The following is a 22,189-nucleotide window of genomic DNA, read 5'->3' as shown; positions in this document are numbered from 1 at the left end:
TTAACAAAATAATGTTACTTTTCACAGGCTATAAGTTCCAGTTACTACTGTGGAACTCCAGCTTTAGCAAGACTTTCTTTAGCTCTCATTTATTGGTATAATTCCAGAGGATTTCCAGTTTAATTGTTAACACATGCCAAATAATCTATTCTTCCATACTACAGCACAGCACGTCCATGTTATTTACAGTTTCTAGTTCAGTTTATATAGGTTTGCATGGGCGCTAAGGCCCATATACCGTGATTTTGTTGCAGTTTGTTTATGCAGTTGGAGCTGTCAAGTGCTGCATGCAGTCATCGGCTGCACGGATACAGCCGCGTATCCCAATTTGACAGGCATTGGGGTGCAGGGCTCTGTAAGTAAGTAGTGTGCACTTTGGGCCATACTACATCACTGTCAAATTAGGACCTGCTGTCCAGGCAGCCGCTGTGTCCCCATAGACTAAAGCTGGGGATACATGAAACAGATCCCCGCATCTCTACACTGCTCTATTTTATCCTGACAGTGGATTCACTGGTAGTAAGCAGCTTTAATAGGTTTGTTGATTTTTTTACTAAGCAACTCTATTGTTAGTTAGCATAGTGGGTATTATGCATACCTCTCTGACTGTCCATTTGACACTTCCGGGTCTGATGTCTGTTTGTTCCTGTATGCACTAAGGTTCCATCCTCTGGTCCCTACATCACAGCTGTGTCCTGTAGTCAAGTAGGGATTGGAAATGGAACCACAGTGTGCGACGGGGACACGTAGGCACCAGACACTCCATGAAAGGTCAAATGCTGAAGAGTGACAGAGGCTGCAGAGCTTCCACGGAATGAAGATAGAGGACATGGCCCTTCTAAAATGGATATTAAAAATCTCTCTTGCAGGGGCCGTGGCCAAGATGGCGACCTGAGCAGCTGCACTTTTCGGAGCTCTGCTGGACTTAACCTGTATTTATCTGGCTTTCCTGCATAGACTCACCTATTTATCCTCCTGATGCGCCGCCGACCATCTTGGACACCTGCCAGTAGGGGGAAGAAGCTCCGTTTTCTGCTGCTCGAGGAGGCTGACACCCCGACTCCTGGTGGCCACGTGGCACTGAGCGCTCGGCTCTGCCACAACATGGCATCGCAAACTTTACCACCTCATCGTTGGTCGTGGGCCATGGGAGTACTCTACTGCTCTCCATCATGGTGTCTCCCTGCGGATGGGCCGCTGCTGCCAGATGTGGGGTGCCTCCATTATTTTGCTACGATTTGTACTTCTTCGCTTATTTTTGCACCTGTTGTGTCTGATTCCTGTTGGAACTGTAACTTAAGGATGTGCCCCTGATTTTCCAGGTGAACTTTGCTATGTTTTATTTTTTATTTTTAATTTTGCACTATATGACTCAGTGTGTAGGCACTGACTGTTCAGCTGTTCTGCTATCTACTGATATACCTCACTCTATGTCTTGCTGCTACATCCCCATGCTGGTTGCTCTAGCCTGCTACGATGGGAAGGTTCCTGGATCTTCCCTTATGTCATCGGCCTCCATTGGCTGTGGTTGGGCCGTCAGTTCCGTCTGTCCTGTGTGCCACCTTATGTTTGTGCCAGGCCTGTGTCAACTCCTCTCCATTCTTCATGCAGAAGGGGATTCTCTCCGTAATCTTCGGAAAGCTGACAAGTCTTCTGATTTTCCTCCATATGACTATTCCGGCATCTACTGTGTTTCTCCAGTACCTTTTTTCCTTGAGCCAGTCCCTCTGGCTCACTTCTCCTTTCTTAGTGTTTTTGTCTTTTTTGGTTGTTGTTGTTGGGGGCTGAGGCATCACTGTGTTGGGGTTGGTGGTGGGGCATAGGTCATATACATGGTATATGTGTTTACGTTCTCTCTCCAGCCTGTTTCTCTGACCATTGTTTTTCCTTTGTACAGTCTGCTATCCGGGTCCAGCGACGTGGAAGTGTGGATCTCACCTTGGTTTACTCCTGCCTATTACTACTCCTGGCCTTATAGATGTCTCAAGTGAGGATTGTCTCCTGGAATGTCAGGGGTCTCAACTCCGCCATTAAGAGGTCCTTAGTTTTTAGGTTTCTCCAGAAGTTTAGCCCCCATGTCTGTATCTTGCAAGAAACCCACCTATTGGGGTCTAAAATTATGAGTCTCCGGATACCTTGGGTGAGTGCCCACTATCATATTCTAGATTGTAAGCTCGAAAGAGCAGGGCCCTCGATCCCCTCATGTTTTGCATTGTATTGGTATTGTTCTGTCACATGTTCTGTCCCCCTTTGTAATGTACAGCGCTGAGTGAACTATCGGCGCTTTATAAATACTGTATAATAATAATAATAATAATATCTTGCCACCTACTCTAATTATGCTCATGGGGTGAGTATCCTCATTCGTAAATCTCTTCCGTTTCAGGTCCATGGCGTTCGCACTAACCCGGATGGCAGGTTTGTTATTGTGCATGCTGATCTATGACAGGGAGCTGGTGTTGGTCGGACTGTATTTACCCCCTCCAGCCTCTGTTCAGGTTTTGAATACTATTATGCAATTGGCTGTAACTTATAACATGAATAATATGCTGCTGTTGGGTTATTTTAACATGGTCCCTTGCCCGGATCTGGATAGGATACACACAACGACTCGGACTTCTCCTAATTTACTATGCTGGGCCTCTATGAATCCTTTCCCCTTATGAAAGTTTGGCAACATCTTTACCCTTCGGGGCAGGAGTATACTTGTCACTCTGCTACGTACAGGACCCTTTCTAGGATAGATCTGGCGTTTGTATCTCCATCGGTCCTGTACTATGTTGGAGCAGCTAAGATATTACCTTGCGGGATGTCTGATCATGCTTCCCTATCCTTGACCTTGTCATTTTCCTCACCGCCGGGATGCAGGGTGTGGAGCCTTTCCAGATTCTGGGCAATGAATGAACGCTTGCAGGAACCTCTTGCTGCATATATCTGTAATTATTGTGTTCTGAATGGAGAGTCTGCTTCTCCCTTGGTGCTATGGGATTCTTTTAAGGCCTGGAATAGAGGGGAATATCTTTCCAGCATTTCTGCTCTCCAAAAGGAGGCGGCCCTTTGGAGGCTCTGGAGGAGGAGGTATCTGGTCTGGAGGCGGCATATGTTGCTGCCCCTGACCGGACCTGCTATGCGGCCTGGTGGCAGGCCTTGCGCCAGTTGGCTACCTATATGTCAAGGTCCTACCTTTTCCCTGAGGTTATGTTACTCCATGTGCTGGCGTCCATCTTGGATTTCTGCTGTGCATGGTGGGAATCCTTTTATGCCTTCAGGTCTCTGGGGTCCATCCCCCAGAGGGGTGTGGCTGATGACATATAAGCCTGTGGTCCGCACATGCTCTTTGCACTTGTGTCTTGTGTCTTTGTGTTGCTATTACTCTGTTCTGACTCTCGTGACTCTCCTGGTATCTGATTCGGCTTGTGACTCGACTATTCTTTGCGTTCTCCTTTGATCTGACCCTCTGTTGCTGAACCTGGCTCGTGACCTGTGATTCTCGTCTGCTGTCCTGTACTGTTTTTTCCTGTTGTTGTTGACCTGGCCTGTCTGACTACTCTTTTGTCTCTTCCACCAGCTACACGCCATTGGCGGCGGCCATTACCGCAGCTGAGGTGTCTCGGGGGCCGCGACCTGGTTCCTGGCTGCGTCAAGTCCATCCCCACCATCAGGGGCCCTGGTGAAGGGCAGCCTGGGACTTAGACTCCGCGCCCTGAGGGACTTCGGTCTGTGGGTGGTGGTTGTCGTCAGCCAGGGCGTTACATTGTTAGGCCTGCCTGTCCATTCCTCGGCCCCTGCCCTGACACTATAGAATTGCACAAACCAAAAAGGCTCTGCTTTCTTCTGCCTAGCACGTGTTTGAATACGGTGACAAAAATGGGAGGCTGCTTGCGTGGTTGGCTAGGGACAGGTCCCCAATGTTGCCCATTGGTTCTATTCGGGCTGCTTTTCGCGCTGAACTCTATTAACGCTCGCTTTTTGGATTTCTATAGGTACCTTTATTCCTCTCGTGTGTCCTTTTCTTCCTCTGAACTGCCTGCCTTCCTGGACTCCATTTCTCTTCCCTGTTTGGCTGCGTCGGGTAGGGAGGCTTTGGAAGTGGATATTTCACTTGAGGAGGTGCAGGAAGAGAATGGGCAGTTGCGGGGTGGTAGGACCCCTGGGGCAGATGTACTTCCCATAGAGTTCTACTACCAATTTTCGGAACTGTTGGCCCCTCAATTGTTAGCTCTGTTTTCTGAATTTTCGTCCCTTGAGTCATTCCCTGTATCTATGGAAGAGGCCCTCAATGTTTTGATTCCTAAGCCTGGTAAGGACCTGCAGCATTGCGCTTCTTATCGTCCTATTTCCCTATTAAATGTGGACGCAAACATTTTTGCGAAGATCTTTGCTACACTTCTATCCAAGGTAATTGAAGACCTAGTTAATGTGGATCAGATGGGGTTCATGCTGGGCAAGGGAATGGACATCAATATTAGACACCTTATCTTGAATCTTTCTATATCCCATGCGGATTGTGTTTCCAAGGTTGTTGCATCTAAAAAAATGTTTGACTAGGTGGAGTGGACCTACCTTTGGGAAGTCCTTACTTAGGTGCTTCGGTTTTGGCCCCAAATTTTAGCATTGGCTTCAACTGTTGTATAGATCACCCAGGGCGCGAGTCCATACCAATGACAGACTGTCAGAATCCTTTCTGCTTCATCAGGGCACGCGTCAGGGCTGTCCATTATCTCCTAGCCTGTTTGCCCTGGCTTTGGAGCCCTTGGCAGTGTTGATTAAGGAGTCCTCGGAGGTTCGGGGGTTGCGGATTTGGCCCTTGATGCGGACGATGCTCTGTTATATCTTAATGATGCTGGCCAGTCTCTTTTGGTAGTGCTTCATATATTTGATCTCTATGAGTCCTTCTCTGGTATCCGGATCAATTGGTCTAAATCGCTTCTTTTCCTTGTTGATGCCCATGCCTCTGTATCTGCGTGTCCCTCACCATTATGTTGGGTTGATGAATTTCGGTACCTTGGCATCCAGGTGGCCAGGGATCTCTCTGCGTATCTGGCCCGTAACCTTCATCCTCTTCTTTTGTCCCCCAAAGCACAGTGCTCTGCTTGGATAGACCTTCCCTTGAGTTTACTTGGCCGTATTAACCTCATCAAAATGATCTATCTGCCTAAATTTAATTACATCTTTCAGAATTGCCCTGTTTGGATCCCCCCATCCTTTTTTACTGACCTCGATATATGTGTTTGTTCGTTTATTTGGCATGGCTCTCTTCCTTGGCTGGCGAAGTCCACTCTTTGGCTTCCTCCCCGGCTGGGGGGCTGGCACTGCCCAATTTTTGAGTGTATTTTTGGGCAGCGGTATTAGTCTCCGTTTATTGGTGGTGCATGGGTTCTAGATCAAATGCGGCGGTGTGTTTGGAGGCAGCCTCCCAGGGCTCCCTAGCAAACCTACGTAATTTCATGTATAGGGGACCGAGGGCATATGAAGGGATGCTGGAACCTATGCGTACTACTGGAGGGTGTGGGTGGCTGCCCGGTGTCACTTTTTTTTGCCCGGTCAATGGTCTCTAGCTCAACCACTTTGGGGTAACCCTTCTCTTCCGATGTGTGGGACCGATGGCGGGCTGATATTCTGACCTTGGACAAGGAGGATTGGGAGGATTATTTGGAAAGGGGTCCTAAGCTGGTCGTCTCTTCTAGAGATAAAATGATTCAGGTCAAATTCCTTCATAGAGTGTATTATACCCCTCAGAGTCTTCACACAATTTACCCTGCCTGGGACCCTGTTTGTCCCCAGTGTCATGTGCAACTGGGGTCCTTTTTTCATATGTTTTGGTCATGCCTCATGATTCTGGCCTAATGGTATGAGATTTTCACTGAGATCAATCTCAGGTTGCGTTTGTCATTACCTCTCTTGCCGGAGTTGGCCCTGCTGGGTATTCATGAGGATGACCAGCGGTCCCACCATGATAAACGTCTTATATCTTACCTACTGTTTTATGCTAAAAAAGAGATCTTGTTTAAATGGACTTCTCCGGCCCCTTCGAAGTTATCAGCCTGGGAGGCGCGGGTGGACGCCACTCTCCCCATGTATAAACTCACGTACATTAATCGGGGTTGTCCTTGGAAGTATGACAAAGTGTGGGCTCCATGGTTATCTGAGTAGTGTCTTTTTTCCTTTGCTCCCCCTGTGTCTCCCCTCCCCTGTCCTTCAACCCTCCCTTCCTCTTTTCCTTTTCTTCTGGGTCTGATATTGCTCGTGGTTGCTGTATGTGTTTTATACTATGCTCAAGTGTGTTATCTCTATTCGATTTTGTCATTCCTTATTTCGGTGTTGTACTATATGGATGAACAGTGCCTGTCTATTGTTTTCTTTGTTTCATTCTGCTGCAGATTGTGTATCACATTGTACCTTTTGTTTCTGTACCAATGGTGTATTGTTTGGTCAATAAAGCACTCCGTTTGATATTTAAAACAAAAAAAATCTCTCTAGCAGTGACATGCTTTTTAGTTTTTTGGGGGGTTTTTTGGTTAGGCAATCACTTCAACAGCTGGTTGAAAGTGGTTGATTTTGTCATAAAAATTGCCTAGTGTAAAACAGGGTAAACACAGACAGCTGAAGTGTTGAACTGGCCAGCTTTCGGTCATGTGTGTGCAGTGTGTACCGCTGACAGTTCAGCTGAAGTCAGTGTCGCTTCATTTGTGTAGATTCGGGGATCTGTCAGCTTTTTTTTAGTTTAACCCTCAGGTTAAACGAAAAAAAAAAAAAAAAAGAATGTGTATACCCCAAATAACATCCATGTGTTGGATTGGAGAAAGTAAATACCTATCCTGTACTATTTGTGCTAAAAAAATATTCATCTGCATTGGTTTATATAAGAAGGAAATAAAGGGTGCTTACTCAGGCTGCTAAGCTGTCGGATGATCGCTGCTAGTGTATTATTGGTTACACATTCCAGTTCACTGGTGATCCCGTCTGGCACAGTTCCCCGGCACACATGCCTGGGCTCTATGTTCCTCTTGACCAGTGGCATGGCTCATAGCTGTATTGAGGAGAGAAAAAAATTGTTATACTCATCAACATACCCAAATAAGCAATCAATGACATGTTTGCTGTAATCTACTGTCTGTTAGAGAAACGCCCCCCCCCCAATAGGATAGAATTACCTTCCTTTAGATTTCAGCTTATAGAGCTCTGCTAAATCAGATTTTTATCAAGAAGCCGTTTATAGGACAAACTGATGAATCGGCTTCATCAATACCAATACAGCAGGGCAACGAAAGAATCAATAACAAACAAAACCAAAAAGGAAGTACACTGAAGCCAGTGTACAGTCAGCAAGAGGATACATATACCATGAAAGATAAAAATATTATATTTATATTTTTCACCCCCCACAAAGGGACAAGTTGTATTAATTAAAAACAATGAAAAACTAATTGAGTATTCACTACATGCCCCTCCACAGCCATAGCTTAGGGTAGTTGCAGGGCAGAATGATACCAGAACAGAGTAGAAGAGGGATGGGGGGTGGGGTGGATTCCATAGCCTATTAAAACTTGCTGGGATGTCAGTGTGGCAAAAGAAAAGGCATAATGGTAAAAATGTATTGAACTGCCTGATTACCTGCATTTGTATCTGTCTGTGCATATCTGACACAACTATGTTTGTACTTTGTTATATTGCAATAAAACAACTTTTTGGTGATTTTGGTGTGTATCATCACTTGGGTGACCCTAGGTTTAGTAGTCATGATATAGAGCAGGGGCCTCCAAACTTTCTAAGCAAAGGGCCAGTTTACTGTCCTTCAGGCTTTAGGGGGGCCGGACTGTGTCCAGTGGGAGTAAACAATGCCCCACATTTGTTTCTATTGGGAAGAATAGTACCCCATCAATGGTGTCAGTGGGAGGAATAGTGTCCTAAGGGTCAGATAAAGGCAAGCAAAGGGCCACATCCACCCCACCAGGCCACAGTTTGGAGACCACTGATATAGAGCATATATATTTTCCAGGACCTGGCAAAAAGTTTGCTTTGCTTTTGTTGTAACTTGTAGTAAGAGCTTAAAGTGACTTCTGTTCAGTCCCTGGTTATTGTTATTTAGCAAGGCAATATGAGTGCCCTGTTGGAGGGCAACATCAAACAAGCGAGAAAGTAGCTTGAGATCTTCCAAATCCTAACAGAAAGGTCCACCAAGTATGTATGTGCTGGATTCTCCACAGCCCTGAAAACAAGAGGATGGGGACCCATGATGAACTTTGCTACTCTGGTAAGAAAAAGGTAACATCTAGACCAGGGGCGGACTGACAACTCATGGGGCCCCCGGGCAATAGGGGATCATGGGGCCCCAGTGTCCTTGCCCAAACTCAAAAATGCCTATGAAAAAGGTACCAGGGGCATCTCATGGGGCCCCCTACTGACCCCGGCCCCTCGGGCAGTGCCAGAGTTTCCAAATGGTCAGTCCGCCCCTGATCTAGACAGTACCTTGTAAGTCATATCCAATTAAATTTCTGATCAATCTTTCTTCTCCAGAAAAAGGTTCAACTTCATTGTCCACCACCAAACTTAGGCAGGAGGGATGTTTGTTGAACCAGATAACAGTCCTATAAAGTTGTGTGCTCGCCCCCACGCATATGGTTCGGTGTAGCATAATTTCTCAAAAATGGTACAATATTTGAAGTCTGTTGTGGTTGATATTTGATCCAGGTTGAAGTGTCTAATCTGCAGATAGGAAAAAATTTCAGCACTTGCAAGCTGATCGTGTTCCTGTAGAAATGCAATGGACTAAATGCCCCTGATAGTGGTAAGGTGATGTAACCACATTAAATTTAATTGGGACCAAAACTGAAACGTGGCCGGTGAAACAAATGCATGGTAGAAAGTCGGGTTGCAAAGGATCATGTAATGTTTACAGGACAGAGAGGAAAGGCAATTGGCCATTCCCTAGTCCGCCCAAAGCAAAAAAAAAGTTTGGCTTTATACTGGACAAGAGTACGGAATTCACCATAATAATAATTACTTTCTGTTCAATTAAAGGGTACATTTGTGTTTGTAAGCTCCAATTCAAATGCACTATTGCCCCCTTTCCTTAAAGGCATTATTAACCTTCCAATCTGCACCTTGCATTTTTCACCTGCATAAGATGTTCATTGATCATGGAGTTTCATTGTGTCATTTGTTGCCCTGTACACACAGTCTAGAGTAAATCTTCACATTCCTGTCAGCAGTTTGTGAGGCATGCCACATAGCACAGCACACATAATAAATGATCTCTGTCCTGTAGTTTAAGAACTGACAAATCCTGTGTTGAAACTACATATCCCACATTTCCTGGGTCCCTCAACCTAGTGTTCTACAGGTGAGAGCTAAACCGTAATTAGATCGGACATAAACAAACTGGCAGAACAAACAGAGAGCTTACCATGCAATCTTTCTCCACATTAACATTGCTACATTTGTAATGCAACACAGAGGAATTGGTGAGGCATGGATTGGACACTGTGTGACCCAGAAAAAAGTTGCCTGTCCCTTTAGCAAAAAGCTAGGTGAATGAATACATGGACAAGGGGGAATCCATAAACCATGAAGCAACAAACTGCAGCCACAACATGTGAGCCAATCATTACAGGGTACGGTAAACAAATTACACAGGGAATATAACTGCACTAATACCTAGTTAAAACAAAACCATTTGAAAGTGTACAATGCCTCTTTGCTGGTTTTTCCTAGATACTGCCCTTTTCTGTTTTCTGATTGCCTGTCACGGAGGTTGTTTTTCCTCCCTTAAACAATTTTGTACCTAATTCCAGTCCAGAGATGAAATATGTCTGGGACCATTATTTCTAATCTACATTCAGGAAGTTGTAACATATTAATAACTGACCTTGATGTGCTATATGATAGACTTTGTGGCTTTCTATTTACAATGTTATATTAAGCATAGCAAAATGATTATGTACTATCCTGTTCCACTGTTCCTTTACTTACTATGTAAATTGTTGAAAACAGAATAAAATAAAAAAAACAACTGAAACAGAAAGTGTGCAATGCCTTTAAAGAGGAACTTCACTCGTTCAATCAACATTGACTATTTTTAATCCTTATGCTGCTAGCATTAGAAAATTGAAAGGAACATATATAATATTTAGTTGTTCTAAACTTTTTTTTATATTTCTTCAGTTACTCTCTGGTTTCCAGGCCTAGGCAAATGATGTCATACATCCCAGGAGTCTTTAGGAGGTGAAGGTTTTTTTCAGCTAAGCATGCCCTCCCATCTGCCTGAGCTAAGGGCAGATGGATTCCAAGAAGTAAATGCTACATGAATCATCTGCCCTTACTCAAGATGGCCAGAGATGCTAGGGTGTTTATGTAGGTGATTTATCAGCAAAATAAAGCATGGAGACATGGATGTATGTTTGAATTTGCTTTCAATATTAAAAATTAAATAAATAGCGTTTTGGGTTTGAGGTGGTCAGATACAGTGTAGTTCTGCTTTAAGTACCCAGTAAACACACTCATCTAATCACGGTGAACTGTCTGAATCATTTCTACAATAATTTTCTACAAGTGTCCAAAAGCAGCTGCAAATTTCAAGCTCTGTCAAGGGAATTGTATTCCACGTGCCCAGATTGAAAATTAGCTTGTTTAGTCATGGCTGCTAAACCAGATACTTTAACATGAACATAATTACACTGGCAAACTGAACTGAATTGCTTCTGAACATTTTATTATTTATATACTGTATGTTATATCAGCAAAAGTGAGCTGCATGTGTTGCAATTTAGGCTCCATGCACACTGGGCGTTTTAAGAACGCTGGTAACATTAGCTCTGTAAAGTCACGTTAAAAACGTGAGTTTTTCAGCATTTTTAGCTGTTTTTGCATTAGTTTTTAGCTGCGTTTTGCCACTTCATCGCATTTGCAAATTTTACAGGTTTTTTTGACCCCCAAAAATTGTTTTTGGGTCTAAAAAGTCCAAAAACGCTGGTTTGCCGCAATTTACTAAGTTTTTCAGCATCAGCTCGTTTTCACAGCTAAAAAACTCCTCTAGAAACCCACTAGTTCTGGGGGGTTTTTCCAGCCAAAAAACGTTGCTTACACTCTATGTGTGCATGAATACATAGGATAGCATGCTGGGGAGTTTACTGGCTGTAGAATAAAATGTCAAAAGCCAAAAACAGCCGCTGTAAAAACGTCCTGTGTGCATGAGGACTTCGTATTCATGCTTCAGCATCCATCAGACTCCCACATACTGCTCTGTATAATTCAACAAATAAAGGTGATGGAGCACTGGTCTTACGTCTTCTTTTTATTCAAAATTCCCTGTTACAGTTCTCGGTTCTACGTAACATGAAATTTTGAAAACATTTTGAAAAAAGAAGCAGAAAGACTCCCATCATCTTTATTTGTTGGATTATATACACAACAAGAACATTTACAAGTTACCGTATTTTTCACTCTATAAGACGCACTTTTTTCCCCCCAAAAAAGGGGGGAAAATGTCAGTGCGTCTTATGGAGCGAATGTAAAGCGGCCGGTCCGGTATTTCTGCCGCCACCATGTCAGAATATCGGGTCAGCCGCTTAGCTCTTCTCTCCTGCAGGACCTTACCTGTTCCTCGCTCCAGCGCTGTAGTCTTCTCACGGCGGCTTCTGTGACAGCCGGGTGCCCACTGCGCATGTGCGAGAAGCGCTGCGCTTTGTGAATGGTCCCGAGTCTTCTGTTACACCTGACAGGTCACAGAAGGCTCCAGGCCATTCACAAAGCGCAGAGCTTCTCACACATGCACAGTGGGCACTCGGCTGTCACAGAAGCCACCGCGGGAAGAAGGAAGGACAACTCCGCGGAAGTGGGAGCGGGTACTTGTCAAATTCAGGTACCCGTTCCCCCTCCCTCCCCAAAGGTCCACAGTCTCTGGTAATCTCCTTTACTGTCTGCAGTCTCTGGTTATCCCCTGCACTGTCTGCAGTCTCTGGTCATCTGTACTATGTCCACAGTCTCTGGTCATTCCCTGTACTGTGTCCGCAGTCTCTGGTCATCCCCTGTACTGTGTCCGCAGTCTCTGGTCATCCCCTGTACTGTGTCCGCAGTCTCTGGTCATCCCCTGTACTGTGTCCGCAGTCTCTGGTCATCCCCTGTACTGTGTCCGCAGTCTCTGGTCATCCCCTGTACTGTGTCCGCAGTCTCTGGTCATCTCCTGTACTGTGTCTGCAGTCCATTGGTTCAGAATATTTTTTTTCTTGTTTTTCTCCTCTAAAACCTTGGCGCGTCTTATGGTCAGGTGTGTCTTATGGAGCGAAAATATGGTACATTTGTCCCAACTCAACACAAGCTTACAATGTAATGTTCCTTCTGCAGTCATACACCATACTATTCCCAATACATATGTTCCTGAAAAGTGGTTGTAAGTGCAGATGCGTGCTGCAGCATCTGTTGGCTGGAACTGAAGGTAATCAGAGCAAAAGAATGTCACCAGCACACCACAGAACTCCAGAATGGGTCCAAAGCTTTATTCAGCAATTACATCATTGTAAGAGAAGCAACACTTCGGAGCCATGCAGGACCCCTTCATCAGGCATGTGACAACACATGCCTGATGAAGGGTTCCTGTGCGGCTTCAAAATGTTGCTTGTTACAAGGATGTGATTGCTGAATAAAGCTTTGGGCCCATTCTGGAGATCAGTGGTGTGCTGGTGACATTCTTTCGTTCTGTAGTTATACATACGCACATACTGGTAACAATTTGTATGGAGACCTGCTAACCTGTCCGTGTGTTTTTGAATTGTTGGAGGAAACTGCAAACAAGGTAGCCTGCATTCCTAGTAGGAACTGAATCTAGGACAAATGGTTAACCACTAAGTTGCTAAGCAACTCTTTGGTGTCTAACTAAAACATGTCTGCTTCTGTTGGGAATTAGATTCTAGCTGTCATATTTTCAAGTGTTTGGTGTACACAGCACCCATCCCTTGAACTATACCACATGGGTTGTTTGTATGTAATATCTGTTCCAAAGCTGTTCTAATGTGGAAAGACATAACTGATCCAAAAGCTTCAAGTTTATACTTTAGGTCAGGGTTTCTCAACCAGTTTTCCATGGAACTCTAGGATTCCCCCAGAGCTTTATAGGGGTTCCTTGAGCAACAAGCAATTTCTGCCTCTCAGATAAGTTCCCACTGACAGCATTGATTTTTTGGGCTATCTGTAAGGGGGTAATTCTTCCCAATGACCGCAAGTGTAAGAAACATTCTTCCCACTGACTATCACACTAATGTATCATGAGTCGTAGGTATAGCAATTTTTAGCAAGGTTTGCCTGGGACTGAAAAGTTATTTCAAGGGTTTCTTTGTGCTGAAAAGGTTTAGAAAAGCAGTTTAAGGTTAATGCACATAATTCCACCCACCAAAAGGAGGCAACTTTCAGAGTAATTACTCCTAGAGACCAGACATTAGAAATATGTTAAAAACATTTTAATTAAAGCTGTCTATAAACCAAACAGACCACACCTATTACAAGTCAATTTGTTGAGACAAAAATCCAGCATAAAATTATACTGAACCCAACTCACATATAGAATAGATCAATTTATTTTGACCTGTTCTGTGGGTTAAAATATATAAGGGCTGCTTGTTGACTTGTTCTCTTCCTCAACCACCTAGCTTAAAGTATTAGTAAAAGAAGATGCTGACATGTTAATCCTCTTCTTATGGAGTTGTCTGCATCTTGGAGAGTTCAGTGTGAGCATTCATCTAAGAGAGAGGTCCCTGGAAAAAGAATTTAGAACACAACAGGATCTACACTCTACATGAACTGTTTTACAGTTAGGTCCATATATATTTGGACACAGGTACAACTTTAGTTTTTTCATGTATATACCAAAACATATTTAAGCTATAGTTATATAATTGATATGGACTGAACGTGCACACTCTCAGGTTTAATTTGAGGGTATGTACATTCAAATAGGAGGAAGGGTTTAGGAATTACAGCTCTTAAGAGTAGCCATCCCCCATTTTTCAAGGGACCAAAAATAATTGGACAAATTAATATAATCATAAATAAAATGTTCATCTTTAATATTTTGTTGATAATCCTTTACTGGCAATGACTGCCTGAAGTCTGGAACCCATGGACATTACCAAAACTGAGTATCCTCCTTTTGGATGCTTTGCCAGGCTATAACTGCAGCTGTCTTCAGTTGTTCTTTATTTGTGGGTTTTTCAGCCTATAGTTTTGCCTTCAGCAAGTGAAATGCATGTTCAATTGGGCTGAGATCAGGTGATTACCTTGGCCATTGCAGAATATTTTATTTCTTTTCCTTCAAAAGCTCCTGGGTTGTTTTTGCAGTGTGTTTTGGATCATTGTCCATCTGTACTGTGAAGCGCTGCCCAATCAACTTTGCTGCATTTGGCTGAATCTGGGCTGACAGTATATCTCTAAACACTGCAGAATTCATCCGGCTGCTTCTGTCTTCTGTCACATCATCAATATACACCACTGACCCAGTGCCACTGGAAGCCATGCATGCCCATCCATCACACTACCTCCACTATGTTTTACAGATGAAATGTGCTTTGGATCATGAGCTGTTCCAAGCTTTCTCCACACTTTTTTCTTCCCATCATTCTGGTACAGATTAATCTTAGTTTCATCCGTCCAAAGAATGCTTTTCCAGAACTGGTCAGGCTTTTTAGATGTTTTTTGGCAAAGTCTAATCTGGCTTTTCTATTTTTTAGGCTTATGATTCGTTTGCACCTTGTGGTGAACCCTCTGTATATGCTCTTGTGAAGTCTTCTCTTGATTGTAGACTTTTGACAATGATACGCCCACCTCCTGGAGAGTGTCCTTCACTTGTCTAGATGTTGTGAATGGGTTTTTCTTTACCATAGAGAGCATCCTGCGATCATCCAAAACTGTTGTCTTCTATGGACGTCCATGCCTTTTTATGTTGCTGAGCTCACCAGTGTGTTCTTCTTTCCTCAGAATGTACCAAACTGTTGATTTAGCTACTCCTAATGTTGCTGCTATATCTCTGATGGATTTGTTTAATTTTTGAAGCCTTACAATGGCCTGTTTCACTTACATGGACAGCTCCTTTGAACGCATGATGTACGTTTACAGCAATTATTATTATTATTATTATACAGTATTTATAAAGCGCCAATAGTTCGCTCAGCGCTGTACATTACAAAGGGGGACAGAACATGTGACAGAACAATACCAATACAATGCAAAACATGAGGGGATTGAGGGCCCTGCTCTTTCAAGCTTACAATCTAGGAATAGATTCCAAATGCAAATACCACAGTTAGAATCAACTCCAGACCTTTTACCTGCTTAATTGATGAATAAATAACGAAGGAGTAGCCCACACCTGGCCATGAAACAGCTTTTGATTCAATTGTCCAATTACTTTTGCTCCCTTGAAAAAGTGGGGATGGCTACTCTTAAAAGCTGTAATTCCTAAACCCTTCCTCCAATTTGGATGTACATGCCCTCAAATTAAACCTGAGAGTGTACACTTTCAGCCCATATCCATTATATAACTATAGCTTTAATATGTTTTGGCAAATACCTGAAAAAACTAAAATTGTGCCTGTGTCCAAATATATATGGACCTAACTGTATTTGTGCTGGAAGTTGTACTTTGTTTTTTGGTACACCTGTAGTTTCAGTTGAAGCGAACCACTAATGTTTCAATGGAAATGTTTGATGCTAGCAAGGACCATCATCTTCTTTGGTCCCTTTTTATATACAGTTTTGCTTTCTCTACTCTGTTTTAGATCTCTCCTAGTGGAAAAAGGCAATTCCAGCCTATTTCAGTTGGTTAAATCATGCAAGTTAAAGTGGAGCCACAACCCCTCCCTACCTGCCACCTCACAGATCCTAATTGGAAGATGTAAGTTTTCCCCATGTTTGGAATGGGGAGGGGACTTACTGGGTTCAAAAGGCAAATAAAACTCTACTTCTCTTGTGTTTGTAAAACAGTTAATTCAATGAAAACTTGTACAGTCTTTGCATATCATTGACTGCAAGATAATAAGAAAAGATAGGTTTCCATGTATGACATCTAACAGACACATGGGAACTGGACAATCCAAATTATACTATAACCACTCAAAGTAAAACTTCTCTTTCACATCTAGCACTAGTAAACCACTAAATATATAGAAGAAACACATGTATAAAAAATATTTGCAAAAGGATTTAGACTTCTTAAGGCAAGTCATGCAATTCCCTCTTCCTTTAACTTCCCTGCACACTACATGGCAGCTCAGCAATACAGTTCGGCCTAGGACCTAACTAGCGAATATCTGACAATCAAGGAGCAGCAACACATTAAAAAAGGTTATAACTCTACTTTTTGCTCTCGTCAGGCAGCTTTCAGTGTTACATCGGCAGCAACAGAGCCCTGCTAAAAATGCACAAGAGGTCTGACAATTTCCTAAAAACCCCAAAACATATCATCTCTCTCAGGCTTTCAGAAAATCATGTTATGAAAGCCTGAGGACCTATAGAATAAAAATATGATTTTGGTATCTACTGTAACATATTTTTTCGAAGTTTGTTGAGGGAAACAGGAATTCAGAAACTGGATATACTGCCACCTGAACAGGTTGGGAAACTGGCAAACAGAAAAATCGTAAGCCAGCACCTGTATAACCCCTTCGCTACCCAGCATGCTTCATTTTTGTGAGAACGCAGTAGCCAGAGTAAATACAGGACTTGTCCCTCATGGGACTCCAAGAAAAAAATGTATTTTAAGTAGAAACATTTTATTTGCTTTCTCTTGCATTGAAGGATACAGGAATTTAGAAACAGTCAAAATGTCCAATAGTACAAAATGTGGAAAACAGTCACTGAAAGACCCAAGATATTGGAGCCACCTGGAACATAAAGTTACCTGAAGGACCAATGTCAGAATCTAAAGCAGAGAAAAACCCTAGCAAGAAAGGTGAACAGCCATGAACAAGGGTAAGCCCCCAAAGAGTCAACCTGGTGTTCCAAACCAAGACAGACAAGCCATTGTCAAGGGGTAGCCACCAGCAATCCACTAAAACAAGTGGAACAATCTTAAAAAATGTTAACTGGACTAAACAACAAGGTGTGGTCAAAAGAAAAAAAAAAATAAAACGCTAGGATAAGTTCCAGAATAACAGCTCCCAAAAGAGAAACTTGGGCAAAACAAAAAAACAGGTCCAACTGAAAAGACCAGAAAATTTACACTAGAAAGCCCAAGCTTTCTAAGCCTAACCCTTAGGATTCAAGAAAAGGAGGTTCCATCATAAGGTCCAGTTTACTGTCCTTTAGACTTTGGGGGGGCCAGACTGTGGCCAGAGGGAGTAGGAAATGCCCCAACATCAGTGGGAGTAAACAGTGCCTCAGGCTTGGTGGTAAGTGGGAATAAAACAATTACATAGCACCTGTGGTAAGGAAGCAGAAAAGTGCCCCATCAGTGGTATTAATTAGAGGAATAGTGCCCCATTGTTGGTGTCAGTGGAAGAAATGGTCACTCATCATTTGTGTCAGTGGGAGGAATAATGCCCCATCGTTGGTGTCAGTGGGAGGAATTATGCCCCACTGTTTGTGTCAGTGAAAGGAATGGCGCCTCATTGTTAGTATCTGTAGGAGGAATAGTGCCTCAATTTCATGTGACGAACAGTCCCCCAAGGCCGCATTTGGCTCACAGGCTACAGGTTGGAGACCACTGCTCTAGTGGATTCCACCACAAACACAAAAATTAAAATCACTATAGAAAGACAAAACAGGAGCTTCAGCTCTCAGTATGGTAAGTGTTCAACTACTCCTGTGAATGTAGTGCTATGAAAATTGTACTTGGTAGCATTCCTGAATCAAGCTCACAGGTTCTAAAAATTTCTCTATATTTCTACTTACAAGTTTTACATCAAAAAAATCCTTCAGAGGAAGCCAAACATTGGTCCTTGGTGCCTGTTACCGATCAGACAACTTCCAGTGGAGCAAATTCTAAAAGAGGGGAAAAAAAAAGAATTAGAAGATTAAAAAAAATCATCACATGGGTATTTTGCACATTTCTGCTACCCCATTCACCCTCCCTCTTGGATTCTGCACATGTGCAGATGTGCCGCAGAGTTTCAGGCCTTCACAGGCCCGCAGCTTTGTATCCTGACCCATTCCTCTCACTTATCCCGTCAGGAGGAGGATGGATAACTCATTTATACTTGCTTTGACTTCAAAACACATTAACCACATAACCACATCAACATGCTATTTGAAGTGTTTATGAAGCTTCGTGATGCTTTTCAATTTGTTTTGACAGGGCAAATACAGCCCCAGCTCAGTAGTAGCCCTGTTCAGCAGATCCCCAGCTTACTAGTACCCTCGTTCAGCAGATCCCTTGCTCAGTAGTATCCCCAGCTCTGCTGATGCCCCACTTAGTATTAACCTCCACCTCTGCTGATCCCCCCTCAGTAGTGACCCCCAGCTTTGCTGATCCTCAATTACTTTTTTGTACACCACATGTGCCCTCTGCTACTTGCTCGGCTCCAGTCTGGACCCTGCTCACCTTCCTGCTGCTCCACGCTGCACAAAAGATGTGACATCTGCACCAGACACTCACAGAATATACAGTGAAGGAAATAAGTATTTGATCCCCTGCTGATTCTGAATGTTTGCCCACTCACAAAGAAATGATCAGTCTAAAAATTGAAAGGTAGATGTATTGTAACACAGAGACAGAATAGCAACAAACAAATTCAAAAGAAATGCATGTTTAGCAAATTATGCACTGACTTGCATGTTCATGAGAGAAATAAGCATTTGATCCCCTTCACAAAACATGACTTAGTACTTGGTGGCAAATCCCTTGTTGGTCAGACGTTTCCTGTAGTTGACCACCCGATTTGCACACATCTCAGGAGGGATTTTGTCCCACTCCTCTTGGCAGATCCTCTCCAAGTCATTAAGGTTTGGTGGCTGACGTTTGGTAACTCAGACTTTCAGCTTCCTCCACAGATTTTCAATCGGATTAAGGTCTGGAGACTGGCTAGGCTACTCCAGGACCTTAATGTGCTTCTTCTTGAGCCACTCCTTTGTTGCCTTGGTCATGTGTTTTGGGTCATTTTCATGCTGGAACACCCATCCATGACCCATTTGCAATGCCCTGGCTGAGGGAAGAAGGTTCTCACCCAAGATTTGACGGTACATTGCTCCATCCATTGTCCCTTTGATGAAGTGCAGTTGTCCTGTCCCCTTAGAAGAAAAACACCCCCAAAGCAGAATGTTTCCACCACTGTGTTTGACAGTTGAGATGGTGTTCTTGGGGTCATAGGCAGCATTCCTCCTCCTCCAAACACGGCCAGGTGAGTTGATGCCAAAGAGCTGGATTTTGGTCTCATCTGACCACAACACTTTCAACCAGTCCTCCTCTGCATCATACAGATGTTCAGTGGAAAACTTCAGACAGGCCTGGACATGTTCTTTCTTGAGCAGAAGGACCATGCGGGCACAGCAGGATTTCAATCCTTGTCAACGTAGTATGTTGCCAATTGTTTTCTTGGCGACTGTGGTCACAGCTGCCTGAGATCATTGACAAGATCCTCACGTGTAGTTCTGGGATGACTCCTGACTGTTCTTATGATCATTGACACTCCACGAGGTGAGATCTTGCATAGTGACTGACAGTTGTTTTGTGTTTCTTCCATTTGCGAATGATTGCACTAACTGTTGTCACCTTCTCACCAAGCTGCTTGGCGATAGTTTAGTAGTCCAGTCCAGCCATGTGTAGGTCTACAATCTTGTCCCTGACATCCTTGGACAGCTCTTTGGTCTTTGCCATGGTGGAGAGTTTGGAATCTGATTATTTGATTGCGCCTGTGGACAGGTGTCTTTTATACAGGTAACAAAATGAGATTAGCAGCACTCCCTTTAAGAGACTGCTTCTAATCTCAGCTTGTTACCTGTATGAAAGACAGCTGGTAGCCAGAAATCCTGCTGAATGATAGGGGATCAAATACTTATTTCCCTCATGAACATGCAAATCAGTGCATCATTTGTTAGACATGCATTTCTTTTGAATTTTTTGTTGCTATTCTGTCTCTCAGTGTCACAATACACCTACCATTCGATTTTAAACTAATCATTTCTTTGTGAGTGGGCAAACATTCAAAATCAACAGGGGATCAAATACTTATTTTCTTCACTGTATACACATGAACCGGACATGACGGCTGATGACATCTTTCTGGTTCACTTGTTGGTTTTTCAGTGCATCACAGGATACCGCATACCTGCAATACCAACAAAACAAAGCAAAGCTAAAGCTGAATAAAAGCCCCTCAAAGTTGCGGGTGCTGTAAGCAAGTTTTGTCATCGACATCTATGGAGGCTTTGAAGCACCAAAAAGTGACATGAGGTATCATTTTTGAAGTGAAGCAACCATAACATGTAAACAGGACTGTAAGCGTACCGTTTTATTTAGTGTCAGGTGCTTTGATTGGCATTCAAAGTGCTTTAAAAAAAGCGTGTCCAATGCCACATTTTAAAGCAAGTGTAAATGAGACCTAAGTAAAAACAGAACCCCCTTTAAACTAGCACACTGTAAGAAACCTCATAGCTGTAACACAATGAAGAGTTCTAACAAAGTGCTTTGTAACATAGATGGGGAACATTGCACACAGGTGCACACAAGATGCACTGATGACTAGCAGTCACCATGGCGACGGCAGAAAGGGCTCTAGAAATCATCACTTTGATTCATTGGCACACATCTGTTTATGAAATAGACAACATGGTAACACTTCACAATCACTTTCGTTTACACATAACTGAACAGGCCAATAAATGACACACATCTGCTAGGCATGCCAAATACAGCAAATCTCTAGAGAAAAAGAACCTCTACAGGAACACTGCAGACTAATGCACAGTTTTGTGCATGAATAATGCAAAGAAACCACTTCACAAGAAAAGTCAACAAGCGCTAGATGAAAGTGGCATATGTCTTCGAGGAGTAAGAATGTCGTCATGGGACAGCCCACCGATATTTAGAGGAATATAATCACAACTTTTGTCAACTAAGTTGCTGTTCAAATCTTTCAAGGTTAAATGTTCTGCTAAGCTACACACTACTGGCAACAATATCTTCAATTGCACGTTAAAAGGAAGACTTAAAGAATATTTATGATGTGTACCATTAAAAAAAAAAAAAAAGGTACTTAAAGAGACCCTGAAGTGAAAAAAGGACCTCAAAGTCTCCAGGTGCTTCTGCAATTCAGTTCTCCAATTTACAGCCAGATATGTTCCCAAGGCCCTGGGTGTATGGAGTGCAAAAACACAGACTCTTTTGTCCAAGTCGAACCCTTCCTCCTCCTAGGGCTCTGAGGAAGAGGAGAGACCTCAAAAACGCATCAGCCAGTTGGAGGTCCAAGAGTCCCATTGCAGTTACTATCCAGTGAGATTGGACCTTGCTGTACTTTATATGATGTGCCCTTGACTTTTTATCTTTTGTGAGTATATTACCACTTCTTTTACATAATAAATTCATTTTAAAAAGGTAATGCACTAGGCCTGTGTGCCCTCTGTTTTGTTCCTTTGCATGCAGTACACTTGGATTTCCCTGGTCCATTGAGGGCAGCAAGGTGTACATCTTCTAGGCATCCTACATGTGGTTCTAGCCTATATGGAGTCCATCTTCCAGCGCGGGAGTATATGCATATGCTACTTTTCTTCCTCCTCCTAAGCCTGACTGATGATTAATCTCACTGGCCAATAGCAAGGCTTAGAAACGAATATCAAAAGCTAATCCAAAAAGGCACAAATGCAGTAAGCATAACTGTTCTCTGCCCATCAAAGCATGATGTCAAACATATTGAAAACCAGATGTCCGGTTTACATACACTTTAATACAAAAACAGTAGAATTTTTTTTTTTAGTTTAAAAAACATACTGGATTCTAGTGCACTTGTATATGTGTCAATAACATTACTAGGTCTTCCTCCTGGCAAAGCTAAGGAGTCATACTGTACAAGATTGATTGCCTTCTAACTCCACCAGGTATCCAGAGTCCTCCGTATACAAAGATAAAAACAGAAATACATTTGTATTACCACTTTATGAAACTACAACCAACTGGCTATTAATCTTACACTTGTTAAATATTTTTTCTTTAATAAAACTAGTATATCAAAACTGTATCCCATCAAAATCTCCTTAGTGGTGTCTCATGGTG

At 43.0% G+C, this 22,189-nt stretch overlaps 1 protein-coding gene across 1 annotated transcript in view; it reads right to left on the bottom strand.

Moving 5' to 3' along the window:
• Window positions 1–22,189, bottom strand: part of WASF3 (WASP family member 3) — a 91,099-nt gene that overhangs the window by 32,571 nt on the left and 36,339 nt on the right. Inside the window, exons 2-3 of the mRNA XM_089685823.1 lie at window positions 17,878–17,967; window positions 6,889–7,030 (exon numbers count right to left, since the gene is read on the bottom strand). Of these exons, the coding sequence (XP_089541949.1) occupies window positions 6,889–7,021 (133 nt within the window). The 5' untranslated portion in view covers window positions 7,022–7,030; window positions 17,878–17,967. The remainder of the gene's footprint in view (window positions 1–6,888; window positions 7,031–17,877; window positions 17,968–22,189) is intronic.

The sequence above is a fragment of the Staurois parvus genome, unplaced genomic scaffold, assembly GCF_062004578.1.
Source record: "Staurois parvus isolate SC_StPar_1 unplaced genomic scaffold, SC_StPar_1.0 ptg000387l, whole genome shotgun sequence".
NCBI lineage: Eukaryota > Metazoa > Chordata > Amphibia > Anura > Ranidae > Staurois > Staurois parvus.
Note: the sequence above shows the minus strand (reverse complement) of the source record. Positions and strands in the feature narration are given on the sequence as shown.